General features: G+C 43.6%; 1 protein-coding gene across 7 annotated transcripts in view; it reads left to right on the top strand.

Moving 5' to 3' along the window:
- The window catches only part of CDH2 (cadherin 2), a 183,761-nt gene that overhangs the window by 153,986 nt on the left and 15,523 nt on the right, over nt 1-14,252 (top strand). For all 7 annotated transcript variants that reach the window (XM_053242570.1, XM_053242569.1, XM_053242572.1 and 4 more), the window contains 5 exons: nt 1,497-1,753; nt 4,536-4,678; nt 10,325-10,558; nt 11,009-11,242; nt 12,632-12,771. In XM_053242570.1, coding sequence (XP_053098545.1) covers nt 1,497-1,753; nt 4,536-4,678; nt 10,325-10,558; nt 11,009-11,242; nt 12,632-12,771 — 1,008 coding nt within the window. The remainder of the gene's footprint in view (nt 1-1,496; nt 1,754-4,535; nt 4,679-10,324; nt 10,559-11,008; nt 11,243-12,631; nt 12,772-14,252) is intronic.

The following is a 14,252-nucleotide window of genomic DNA, read 5'->3' as shown; positions in this document are numbered from 1 at the left end:
CCAGGCTTGACTACTGTAATGCACTCTATGTGGGGCTGCCTTTGTATGTAGTTCTGAAACTTCAGTTAGTTCAAAATGCAGCAGGCAGGCTGGTCTCCGGGGCAACCCAGAGAGTCCATATTATGCCTGCTTTGAAACAGCTGCACTGGCTGCCGATATGTTTCCAGGCAAAATACAAAGTGCTGCTTATTACCTTTAAAGCCCTGGACAGCTTAGGTCCAGGTTACCTTAGAGAGCGGCTTCTTCGGTCTGATCCCCACTTCACACTAAGATCATCTGAGGAGGTTCGGCTCCAGTTGCCACCGGCTCGTCTGGTGGTGACCCAGGGGAGGGCCTTCTCTGTAGCCGCTCCTAGATTGTGGAATGCGCTCCCTACAGAAATCCGTAATTTGAATTCTTTATTGGCATTTAAGAGAGCCCTAAAGCCTACCTGTTCGGCCTGACCTTCCATGGTTTTAAAATGGTTTTAAAGGGTTTTTAATGTATCGAGTTTTTATAAGGTTTTGAATTGTTTTATATTCTAGCTGCTTTATTGTATTTTAAATTTTTCATTTCTGATCATTGATGTTTTAACTGTTTTATGATGTTTGTGAACCGCCCTGAACTATTCTGTAAGGGCGGTCTAGAAATTGAACAAATAAATAAATAATAATAAATAAGTGATGACCAAGCAGAAGGGACCTCATGCATCTCCAGAACCACAGCATAATGCCTTCCAGTAAAGATATGAAACCACCCTCACCCTCACTCACCTCAAGGGTGATGGCCAGTCACCTACTGCATTATATCTCACTGGCTATCACTTCAGTACCTAGTACTCCATTAGCAACTCCTCTTGAGCCCAGTAGCTGATTGGGTGAAGAAAAAGCAGGCCCATCATACAGTGTCCTCATGAGCCGGGCCGCCTCCTCTCATCTTAGAAGCCTCAATGGTGGGGGCCAGGGATCTCAACCTTATCTCACAAAACTAAAGGGGGTGAGGGAAAGGGAGTCATGGTACTAGTGTTGTGTGTCTACACCTGTCATTGCTTAGGATCTGTGAGTCAACCATCTAAGTTCTTCAGACTGTATTTGTCTTCAGCAGCATAGAGCATGTTATACACCCACACAATTATCTGTACTTATCTGTACCATTTACTTTTGAACTGCTTGCTCCTCTACTGAGTGTTTTCTTGTCCCTGTGTGTTTTCTTCTCATTGGGGGCTCATTGGGAGAAAAGGGAAGTGATTGTGTGGGAGCCCTGCACAAAGTAGGACAGCTTTTCCTCCTACCTCATTAAACAGCTGGGTGCAGGTGGTACCCAGTGCAAGACTCCCACACAGTCACCATCCTACCCAGCACAAGATCAAAAAGAACAGGAGTGTTTACAGCTCCCAAAGCTGGGTAGGATGTTTTATGATTGTGAGAAACAGCCTGTTGCCTGTGCAAAATGTTGGGAAATTCTGAAACCCATGACCAAAGCAATTACTTACCTCTTTTTCATTTTGCTTTTGCCAGCCTATTGATTTTGAGACCAATAGGATGTTTGTGCTGACAGTGGCTGCAGAAAACCAAGTGCCTTTGGCAAAAGGGATTCAGCATCCTCCTCAATCAACAGCAACTGTATCAATTACAGTCATTGATGTGAACGAAAGCCCAATTTTTGTCCCTGTCACGAAGCTTGTGCGTCAGGAGGAAGGTCTGCTTCCTGGTAACATCTTAACATCTTTCACTGCTCAGGACCCAGATCGATATATGCAGCAGACTACTCTAAGGTATAGTAGGGCATATACCTGTCTTACCCCTCAATTTGTCTGTAAATGGGAGCTTTCTATGGTCCCTTAGCTTTCTAACAAAGGAGAAAGCAGGACATTTATAAGAAATAAATAGATTTGTCTCATCCCTAATTAGCCTGACTAATATCTTTCTGTCTCCTGTCCTGCCGTGCCCAGCCCCTGGGTAGAAGACGTGGGGATTGGAAATGGCTTGGCTCAGCACTGAACAGTAGTCCAGACTGTGCTATCTTCATTGGCTCACCTTAGGAGTCCCTTTGTCTTCATGGGCCTTGGTAACATAACAAACCTCAAAATGAATTAAACAGGAGAGCTACTCTGCTAATTGGACTGCTTTCTGCTTTAGATTGTGCAAAAATACTTTCTTGCTAGCTGAGCTGGAATTGTAGGATGGATACATGAATGTCCTCATTATCTCCAGCCATCCCTGACAGCTGCTTAGTTTGTGCAGCTGAACACTTCACTCAGTTCATAGAAAATTGTACAAGAAGGTCAAGGGGAATTCTGTCCCTAACTAGTGAAGTAGCCCTTTGTGGTACTTAGATTCTTTTGCAAGGAGGGTGGGTTAGAAGTAGCACTAGTGGCTGATCTAGGCCTAGGAATGGCCCTTGGCATAGATGCTGGGAACCTTACACCCAGTCCTATGTGCTGTCTGGCCACGCAGGCCTCATAGGATCTAACTGAAAGAGAACATTTCAATTCCAGTAACACAGATTCTAAGATATTATGTAAGATTTGTCTGTGTGTCTGTGCACACACATGCATGCTCATTCACACATGCTCCTGTAAACTTTCCTTGAAAGAGTAGCAAAATTTTTCCCAATATTAGTGTACATATCATGATTACAAAGAAGAATACTTTAGCCATGCAATCTAAAACACGCATTGATAAACTTGGGATAGTGCAGCCTTCTAACTAAGGCTCCCCCAGTTACCCCGAAAATGGCACAATTCTTTACTCACCTGCTTACCCTTGGTGGTGGTGACACTAGCAGAGTAGATTTCCCTTTTTAAAAAAAAACCATTTTTTCACCATGCCTTTGCAGGCAGCAGTGGCTTCAGAACCACTTGAAGCACTGATAACATTCCCAGCGGCCAGCCTTTCTGGTCATTTCTCCCCACCCCCAGAATGCATCAAGAAATGAGACTCCAATGTACATAGTAAGTTGCCAGTGGCGACTAGGCGAGCGCTTAAAGACACAATTGGTGGCCTATCAGGCGTTCTGTAACCATGTAGACTTTTGCGTGGTTGCAGCCAACCAGCACCCGCCCCACCATGCTGATATGCTATGTAACAACCAGCACACCCCACTGTCCATGACATTATCTGACAAAACAAATGGTCTGCAAATGCTACAGAGGGGCTCTCTCCCCAAGTACGACATTTGTGGTTACACTGTGCGATGGCACAGAGGACAGAGCTTTGTAACATCTGAATAGGGCTTTGGGTAGTTTCTCTAACTGAGAAAGTTGGAAGCGGGTGGTGCAGTTTATCCCAGATTTATTAATCTGGAATGAGTGTGGTTTTGTGTTTTGTTGTTTTTGTCAACATACTTCAGATTTGCTGTCATAAACTAGCTGTCTTGACACTACCCCAACCCACCCTTTCTGTCAGTCCATCTTCCTCAAATAATCCTGTGTTACATTCCCTCTAGATTCTAACTTTCACCTTATATTCTGCCTTCTCAAAATACTCCCACTGAGGTGGTTCCCACGATCAGTGGGAGCCGCCTGGAGTACTTAGTACTCCAGTACGCAGGGCATGCTGGAGAGAGCCCCGAGCCAGAAGGCTGCTTTTAAGCCTCCCGGTTGGGGGTCTACTCATGAGTTACCACGGCGCGGAGTCGCGGTGCGGCAACTCACAATCGTAGAGCCCAGGTTAGCGGAGCACTCGCTCCATTAACCTGGGCTTAGGGGAGGGTTATTTAAGCGGGTTAACCACTTGGAGCTCACCTGCGAGCCCGGTAGGTCTCACGGTCAGGCAACATCGGGCTAGGCTCCCCTAGCCCGATTTCACCTGATCGTGAGAATAGCCTCATTAACTGCTTAAAACAGGGGTTCTCAAACTTGGTCCCCCAGATGTTGTTGGACTATGTCTCCCATATCTCCAGCCACAATGGCCAGTGATGAGAGTCGTGTCCAATAAGGTCTGGGCACTTATGTTTGAGAATCCCTGGCTTAAAGCATGAAACTGGCTTTCAGTTGTGTTCATTCTGAATTGAATATATTTCAGTGGTGCAAGAATGTGTTGAGTTAGCTGCACCTGAGAAGCCCTCCAAAGAATTATAAGTCAACTGGAGCTTCTATAATCCTCAACCAAATGGGCAATATTTCTAATAAAACATTTTAAACATAGGAAAGTATGCATTCGTGCAATGACCAAATTATATCCAACTGCAGAAAATCATGTTTTAGTAATGGTTTTTTTCATGGGACTTGCTTTTCAGCCAGTTATGTAACATTTATGAACAACAGTTATGTAATGCTTACATGGCAAGGCTTTTAAACATTCTACAGCATTCACCTAGCACATGTGCCCAAGAATACAGAAAAGGCAGATTCTGATCAGCAGAATCTTGTATAAACTCTTTTAACTATACCAAATTATAGAATTGTAGAGTTGGAATGGGTTTTGAAGTCCACACTCTGTCCCCACTCAGTCAGGAAACACTTAACGAGACTAGTACATAAGTGTTGGGTTTGTTTTTTGTTTTTAATGCTTTCTAAGGCATATTGCAAATAAATGCATGTAACATTTTTGCAGGTATTCAAAACTTTCAGATCCTGCAAACTGGCTGAAGATTGATCCTATTAATGGTCAGATCACTACGATCGGTGTTCTGGACAGAGAATCACCACATGTAAAAAATAACATGTATAATGCTACTTTCCTTGCCTCGGACAATGGTATGTACCTAATGTCAAAATCATAGTCATTTGGGTGTTTGAATGCTATGCATTTCACCAGAGTACATAAATGTTCATTTATTCAGTGTACAATTATGGTTCATCCCATCCTTCCATCAAAGAACTCAGGGTGATGTACATGCCTTCTCCTTTTATCATTACAGCAATTCTGTAATTCGTTTAGGCTGAGTGACTAGTTCAGGGTTACCCAGTGAGTTTCATGGCTGAGTGGAAATTTAAACCTTGGTCTTCTAAACCAGGGATTCTCAACATTGGGTCCCCAGATGTTTTTGGACTTCAACTCCCGTAATTCTGGTCCCACTGGCCTTTGGTTGAGGATTATGGGAGCTCAAGTCCAAAAACATCTGGAGACCCAACGTTTAGAATCCTTGTTCTAAACCCTAGTCTTAAAACCTCTACACGATGCTGGTTCCTAATACTTAAGAGGTCCAGGTGCCTTTGCAACATGGAATCTCACCACTGCAAACTGCATTGCTGCCCACTAAGCAGCAATCTAAATCGCATTCTTCCTGCCTTTGTAGGCAGTTGTTTTTGTGGTGCCACGCAGAGTGCCATTAGTTACTTTTTTCCATGATTAAGGAAGCTTAAGGACTGACTTCTCTCTCGCAGGGCTGCTGTTCAAAGGGACTTGAGCCCAGAGCAGCCACAAAACTACCACTCTTGACTGCTAGTGTCTCTTACTGATGCTAGAGCCAAATCCTTTTAGCTCCAGGCTGCTTAGCAGCACACTAGGTCCTCTATGTTTCTACCTATTGGTTTAGATGCAACCACCTTTGCCTTAAAGTGCCATAACTTTAGGTGTGGCAATTAAATAAATGTACCCATCACCACACATACTAATTCATATAAGTCATGGTCATCCTGTCCTTAATTCTGCCCTGCAGCTAAGCACACTGTAAGGAAGGTAAGGCTCCAACAAAGTAATTCTATTGGAACTGTTATTTTTAATTATTTCCAGGTAGTTTAGTTTACATGGTTATATCACAGCAATACCACTACTATAGTTGCTCTCACAGTTGTCATTTGCAAAGTACATAGATGTCTCCCCATTGGCCAAGTACTCTGATATCTATCTTTCAGGATAGTAGGTGTTAAGCATTGGTCAGGCACTCAGCAACTGCTCTCCTTCAGGATTATCAAACGTACCCCAGAAATTGGGGTGGGGGTGGGGGTGAGCCGGCAAGGATTCCCCTTTACAAGTAAAGGGCTTTTGCGATAGTAAATGTGGGCCAGGGGGCGGGTGGGTAAAAAGGTAGTCTTAGGTAGCCTTTAAAAACAAGCCGCCGACGGGGACAGCAGTGGCTCCTTCCACCACCTCCTCTCACTAGGTGGGAAGTGACAAGCTGGGCAGGCTGCATTTTGGTCCTCTGTGCACATACAGTCACCATTAGAGTGACCCCCACTCATGCATAGAGGCCATTTGCGTCATGACTAAGACTACCCCCCCCATTTACTATCGCAAAAGCCCTTTACTTGTAAAGGGGAATCCTTGCTAGATTCCCCTTTATAATTATACCCAGCGAGTCCCTCAAGCTGGCTCACAAGATGCTCAACAGCCTGGCCGTGCTCAGTCGAGCCCAAAACTCCCAGGGTGGCTCTAATCTGGTCCAGATTCAAGCCGAACTGAGGAAACTCAAACCTGGAAACATGTGCATGCTAGGGATGTGCTCGGACCCGACCCAAACCGGGAAAACATGTACATGCTGAAAGCACATGGGACTTTTTGGGATGCATGCCATCCTAGCAAGAAGCTGGAAGAGCGGCAGAGAGCAGGTTCTGCTGTTCTTTTCCTTAAAGTTCCCTTCCTAATTTCCCTAAACGTGTTCAAACCATGCTTTGTAATGTGGTTTGGGCACATCTCTAGCTAACAGCCAGAGGGCATGCCCTTACCTCTTGCCTGTGGGCTTCTCAGAGGTATCTGGTGGGCCACTGTGTGAAACAGGATACTGAACTAGATAGGCTTTGGGCCTGATCCAGTAGGGCTGTTCTTATTAGCCTTGTCACTGTCTGTCAGGAGCCCCTGTAACAAAGTATTGGTCTGACCTATGGATCAATGAGCACATTCAGATAGAACCAGTTCTTCAGTGAGGCTGTCTGCAATGAGGTGATCTCCAAGGAGATAGCAAAGTGAGGCTATGACTGGACCGAGGTACAATGCAAGGAGCAGATGTCTTTTCAAAAATAAATATAAGGACATCACCACCCACATCAGTGACTTTGATGTGGAGCCAAGAAGTATGCCATCTGACAAGCTGTTGCAAGTGCTCCTGGACCAGAGGGATATGACCCCAGGTGACATTGCAGGAGTACCATCCTGGACAAATGGCAGTGGGTAAGTAAAGTGGCTGCACAAAGCACAAGCAAAGTTGACTCCCCCACCCTGTAGTGGCGCAAAGATCCATTGCAGTCATTTCTGCCATTCTTGTGTGTGTGGCATCTCGCCTGTCTACAGTACCATGGACATCCTCCACTGCCCCCAAATTCTACAGCCATGCACCAGAAGTTACCACAGCAACAACTGACACCCAGGCAAGGCTCAGAACCACTGCTTTTCTCCAGGTTTAGGGCTACCAGTCCTATTCCAACCCAAGCACCACCAAAGAAACATCTATAAGCAACAGCAAGGGTGCTGCTTCCTTGACCTTCATTAAGTGGATTAAGAAATTCCAGCACAGGATGAAAAGTGTTAGCACTCAAGTAATGAACAGTGGGAGGATCTAATTGCCCGCCCACCTACACGATCAGGTTAATCACTTAAGCTTCCCTATAATTGGCACTTTTGCCATGGTTACTACTGCACTAATCATTTTCACAAAATCCACTAGCAAGTATATCTGTAAAAGGTGGAGTTCAAGAAACATTTTAATGCAACCCACGCAGAGAACTATCGTATTGTGTGGTGAGCATGTCCATCCTGTTCCCCACTACCATGATTTGGGGAGAAGCTCCACACACGCTCTAGTGCATTCCCTAGTAATCAAGTCTTTTTCAATAAGTAGACACTGGAGTATTAATTAACCTCAAGCATCATCAGTTGTCATTAGTCACCTGACCACCCAAACAACTAAGGTCATCTTAATTAAGAAAATGAAAATGTCCATCCCCAAAAGGTTACCCAGTGGTTTTTAAGGACAGCAGAGTAAACCACCATAGTAGCTAAATTTGGGAGAGCAGGAGTTGTATCAGTATGCTGTGGAAGCCATGAACTCCTCAATGACCTTTGTGGAGGAGTCTGCAAAGAAGGCTATATCAATGGACATGTTGAATGTAATGGCCAACAGCCCTGCCTCAGAAGCTGCATTGTCTGTCCTTGAGGAGCTTGCACTGCTGAACCCCAATACCTCCAAACTCTGAGCGTCACTCTTCTGTGATGCAAAACAGCTGTTCAAAAGGCAGAGGAGCCCCAGAGTAGGAATGCCACTATTTGCTTGGCCCCCCTGATGTCAGAAGAGACAGGTACCATCAGAAAGTGGACACCTAGCTGTCCATCATGAATGAGGATGTGTGGGATCATATCTGTGGAAGCTTCAAAGTGTCTCAGGAGACGTTTGAGTATCTGCCAGGGGAGATGGCAGCCATTCTGCAGAAGTGAGACACAGCAGTGTGTTATGTAGCATCCATACAGGAATGACTGGCCATTACATTATTCAAGCTGGTCCCCAGCATGAACTACTCTTAGATTTGGAAACATCAACTACACGCAGAATATTCAGAGAGGTGATTTCATACGGAATTAATTATTTTTTGAAAGACATTCTAAACATGGGCAGTGTGATGTGAAAGAAATCATACATAGATTCAAAGAGATGGGTTCTTGTTTTTTTGTGGGGCCCTTGACACACTTCTCATATGGAAATTTTAGTTCTGCTGTTAGGGGCAAGGAATTCTACAAGAGGAAATGTTACTGCAGCATGAACATGATTTTGCAAGCTGTGGTAGATACCACAAGCTGCGTCATGGATGTCTGTGTGGGTATTTTGGGGTGAAGTCAAAACACAGCCATCTTCTGGGACTTGGCAAACAATCTAGAGTCTGGAACCTTTGCATCATCAGCCCCGCAGAGGTGAGCAAAGTTCCCCTGAAGCCAGTGGTATTTGGAGAATCCAGTGATATGGCCTTCAGATATGAATCATCATCCCATACTGTGCCCCTTGCAACACCATGGATCATAACTTCAATTACTATCATAGCAGGAGCAGGATAGTGGTTGAGAGGGATTTCAGCAAGCTAAAATCCAATTTGTGGGTGTTCTACACAATGCTGTACATGGAGGAGGAAATCATGGCCAGTGTTGCCGTGACATGCTGCATTATGCACAACATTTTTTAGTCAAAAGGAGATTTTCTGCTTCTCAACCACCCAGATATACCACAGCCCAGTGAACCAGAAACTGCAGAGAAAGCAGAAAAGGAACAGCTGGAGAAGACTTCTGTAGAGGAGGATTCGTAGCATTCCCAAACTCAAATGTCCAACATCAGAGAAGCATGAGCTATAAGGAGAGCCTTCTGCTAATACTCCTGGGAGAATTTCTCTCACATCACCTGCAATTGAGACTGACTTAGAAACACAGCCATCCCTCATATAGCCAAGTTTTCCCAATTACTACATACATCTGTTCCATGTTTTCTTAAATCATGCCTAGTAATCCTTTGATTAAACAGCTGTCTTTTATTTCCCAAATCTAGAATGGGTGGAGAAGGAAGGGTTCTGAGGCATTGGATAGCAATTGTAGGAATCCAACTGGTGATGTTTGGTGCATGGTAGACTAGGAGTGGTTGTAGGAATTCATCTGATTTCCTTCAGGGTATGGTGAAGGGAGGATAGTGGTGAGATGGGAAGGAGTTCTAGGAATCCATGTTTGAAGCGGGAACATTGGGAGTGGGAGAGAATTATAAGGATAGATGCTGCAGTTCATGTAGTGGGCAAGAGTTGGTTATCTCTGTATCATTTGCCCTTATTTAAAACTTTCATTTGGGTGATGCAGAGGAGCAGGAAGGATATGGTTAATGTGCTTGGTGAGAGAGTCTTCATATGGGATATATGGCACTTAAAACTGCTGAAGCATTCCAAGAGTGAGGGAGGAAACATAGAAGCTCATGCTCGGTGCTATTGTTCCCCTTAATAACTGAGACTAGTAATTGTGAAGTCAGGGATAAGAAGTGAGGCCTTGCCAGCACTATGACACAGCAAAACAGTCTGGGATTCAACCAAGGACTTCATGAGAGGCAAAGGCATGGAATAGGACACAAATTACAATTTTATGAAACAATCAAGAATAGATGATCTTCTGCAGTGCCAAGCTTAGGTGTTAGGGCAATGCTTCCTGCTGTCACTCTAAATGGGCAAACACTTTTTTGTCCCTGTTCAAAGTCTTATTCTAGAAAAATGGCTGAGAGGAGGTGATTTTGTTTGTTTGTTTGAATGTCTTTCACACAAAAAATCCCACTTCCCCTGTGCTTTCCAATCAGCCCTAATTTAAGGTTGTTGATTATCTTTTGTAGTCTAAAACTCACATATTACATGAGATATCCATTCATCATTAGTGTGTGTATATGCATGTATTAAGTACTGCAATCCCTTTTTTAAAAAGGAAGCAGCTTATGTTACTCTTTCTTGTTTTTTAAGGAATCCCTCCTATGAGTGGGACTGGCACACTTCAGATATATCTGCTCGACATCAATGATAATGCTCCCCGGGTCGATCCTCAAGAAGCTACAACCTGTGAAACTCTGCAACCCAATGCAACTAACATCACAGCGATAGATGATGACATTGATCCAAATGCTGGACCGTTTGCCTTTGAACTGCCAAGTAATCCACCCAGTGTTAGGAAAAACTGGACCATTATTCGTATTAGTGGTAATATACCTTTCCCATTTATGAGAATTTCCATTTCATAAGGGGAAAAATGATAAAATAAGAATATTTTTATTTTTAAAAAATTTGTTCAATAGCTAGCTTTCTATCTACTATGTTTTATCGTTTTAAGCTGTTAATAGAATGTTGAGTTGAATCAAATATATTATTTTAGCACAGTTTCTCCTTCCTTAATCTTCCTTGTCATTTTAATGCAATTACTGAACTGTTTGTGACATCAGATATAAATGATTTAGATGCAATGTAATATCCTCCAGGTCCCTTCCATGCCTGTATCTAGTGGAAGGCTGAGGACCAGTTCCCATATTAATATAAAAGCATAGCCACAAGTAACTTGGGATGCAGTTCTGAAAGAACCCAGAGTAGATGCTTTTCCATATGTTTAATATGTACTAAGTAAAGCACATTCACATAATTTGCTTTCTCGTTCAGGTGATCGTGCCCAATTGGCTTTAAGGATCAAGTTCCTTGAGGCTGGCATCTATGATGTTCCTATAATAATAACAGATTCTGGAAATCCCCCCAAGTCCAGCACTTCAATTCTAAAGGTGAAGGTTTGCCAGTGTGATTTAAATGGAGACTGTACAGATGCAGATAGGATTGTAGGTGCAGGACTGGGCACAGGTGCCATAATTGCAATTCTCCTCTGCATCATCATCTTACTCAGTAAGTCTAGTCATTTTAACAGTGATTTATTGTTCCTCCTAAAATAGAAGCATGTCTTTCTGTTGACCGAAGGGATAAGCTTGAGCTTTCTGTGTGTGCAGGCTACCAACAAGAGATGGTTTGGGGACAATGCAAAATACTGTTTCCATTGACATGGTAGGCAATGTGTAACCATTGTTGAAAGGGCATGTTTCTGAGTTGGTCCTTCCTTGTTTCTTTGGCTTCTTGTTTCCTCCTCATAAACATCTGTGTTCAGCAGTCTGTGTTCAACTTCAGCGAGGAGAGAAATGCACTCACAGGTGAACAAGTAAAACAAAATTAAAATAATAACCTACATTAATACCAAGCATTAAAATCCCTTCATTATTATTTATTAGTTGCAATTTTATACTGCCTTTCTGCCTTGACCAAGGCACCCAAAGCTCTTTACAATATTAAAAATAAACACGTTACATAAGGCAGCACTGATAATAGCAGTCTTATAACTTTATTCTTACAACCATAAGCATCAGCCTAGCCTGGTGCTCAAAGAGAAACTTGGTGAAGAAGAAACATCTTAACCAGGTATCTAAAACAGCAAAATAGCCATGAAGCCTTTGCGAGGAAGCAAGTTCCATAGGTGCAGCACTCCAGCAGAGGAGGAGCTGTTAGACTGATTGATTGATTAAGTGCCATCAAGTCAGTGTCGACTCTTAGCAACCACATAGATAGATTCTTTCCAGGATGATCTGTCTTCAACTTGGCCTTTAAGGTGTCTCAGTGATGCATTCATTGCTGTCGTAATCGAGTCCATCCACTGCATATGGAAACTGAACTTTGCATGAGTGTAGAATCCTAAACAAGGCTTTTTGAGAAGAACTTAATAAAGGGAAGACTCCTATGGGAACAAGTGTTCCTTAGAGCATACCAGTTGCAGATTGTTTAGGGCTTTATATTCTATACAGTTGAGTTTAGTAGCACAGTACAACTGAGCTATGATAGAGGTGATATGTGTCCTATGACCTACGATGATTAACTAGTCACAGCATTCTTTTCCTGTTCTAACATCTGAACTGTTTTCAAGGAAGCTGTTGTGCTTTTAGTAATGATGAATAGTCGATTATCTCATCTTAGACTTTCAGTCTACTGCTTTTTTGGATGTTGCCTTAGCTTCAGGGTAGACCAGACCCGTAACTGATCATCTGACCATTTGTGATTTTGCAAAGCTATTTGTGTCTAGCAGTTTTCTTCTCCTTTCTCTGCTTGGGTCTTTAAGACACAAATATGGGAAAGTAATGGCCAAGCCCAGCCCTTAGTTTTTCCATCTGCTATTTGCATGAATCTTTTAAAATATGCAGTAATGTGAAAAGGAGGTAATGGCTTCTGTCTGTTCTGCTCCATCTCATATAGTTCTAGTTCTGATGTTTGTGGTGTGGATGAAGCGTCGTGATAAAGAACGCCAGGCCAAACAGTTACTCATTGACCCTGAAGATGATGTTAGAGACAATATCTTGAAATATGACGAAGAAGGTGGTGGAGAAGAAGACCAGGTGAGAAATGTGTCATAATGACTGATAACACACTTTGAGTAAGCAATTTAAAACCATGGGGAAGAGAGAGAAAAATGCTACCTTTAAATTTAGAAACATCAACATCCTTATATGACTACAAGTAATGCAGCTTTCAAGATTCTTTCAGGACTGCTTCACATATGGTATTTTTCCCCGTCATGGGTTAGGGAAAACTATACAAACCGTGTTCACTGACATCATTACAAATCATGTATTTTGCCACAATTACATATGTTTTAGGAATGTGCAAAAAAATTTTGGGCACAGATCAATCTGTGCCCGAAATGAGCAATTTCGGGTGATTCGGGGGCCGAACCGAATCACCCTCAATGTCCCCCGATATTTTTCAGGGCCGAGCCGAATCACCCGAATTTCGGGGCAAAAAAATTCGGGTGATTCAGCTCATGACCGATTTGGGGGGATTTTTTGAAATTTTAGTGACTTTGGGGCAGTTCGGGGGCATAGAATGGGATCTGGGCAAAATGAGTGGGGTGGGGTGGGGTGGTAGTGCCTAATGGGTGCAGAAAATAAGGGAATAACATCCCTTCAGAAAAACTTCTGAGGTGTGAATTCTCATTCAATGATACCAAATGAGATTTTTTTCAATTAAAGAACTCTCATGACCCCACTTTCACTTTTTCACACTCTCATTTACCATGAATATCAATCTAGCACACTGCACCTTATGAAGAAAAATCTCAGAAATTCACCAAAATCCAGCCCTCTGCCCAATCACTCTGAAATTGGGGACGGGTGGTAGCCTTCACCCATTAGACACTATCTACCAGCCCACCCCACTCTTTTGGGGCAGATCCACTTTCTGCCCCCAATCTGCCCCAAAGACACCAAAACTTCAAAAATTCCCAAAAAATCAGCCCTCTGCCCAATCCCCCTGCAATTGGGGTGGTAGCCTCCACCCATTAGGCACTACCACCCCACCCCACCCTTTTGGGGCAGATACACTTTCTGCCCCCAAACTGCCCCAAAGACACAAAAACTTCAGAAATTCCCAAAAAATTAGCCCTTTGCTCTATCCCCCTGAAATTGGGGTGGTAGCCTGCACCCATTAGGCACTACCACTCCACCCCACTATTCTGCCCCAGGCCCCAATTTCTGCCCTAATCTGCCCCAATCTGCCCCAAAGACATGAAAAGTTCAGAAGTTCCCCCAAAATCAGCCCTTTGCCCAATCCCCCTGAAATTGGGATGGTAGCCTGCACCCATTGGGCACTACCACCCCACCCCAAAATTTTGCCCCTGGGCCCTTTTTCTCCCCCCCGAATCGATTCGGATTCAGATTCGGATTAAATCCGAATCCGAAACTAATCAAGGGTGATTCGGGTGGCCCATATTCGGGCACAAAACAGAACAGGGGTGATTCGGTTCGGGTCCCGAACCGAATCACCAAAAATCCAAATTGCACACCCCTAATATGTTTGGAAACTGCAGCACAGGGCATCA

The sequence above is a fragment of the Hemicordylus capensis genome, chromosome 4, assembly GCF_027244095.1.
Source record: "Hemicordylus capensis ecotype Gifberg chromosome 4, rHemCap1.1.pri, whole genome shotgun sequence".
Lineage (NCBI taxonomy): Eukaryota > Metazoa > Chordata > Lepidosauria > Squamata > Cordylidae > Hemicordylus > Hemicordylus capensis.
The sequence above is the reverse complement of the archived record's forward strand: the minus strand, read 5'-3'. Positions and strand labels throughout refer to the sequence as shown.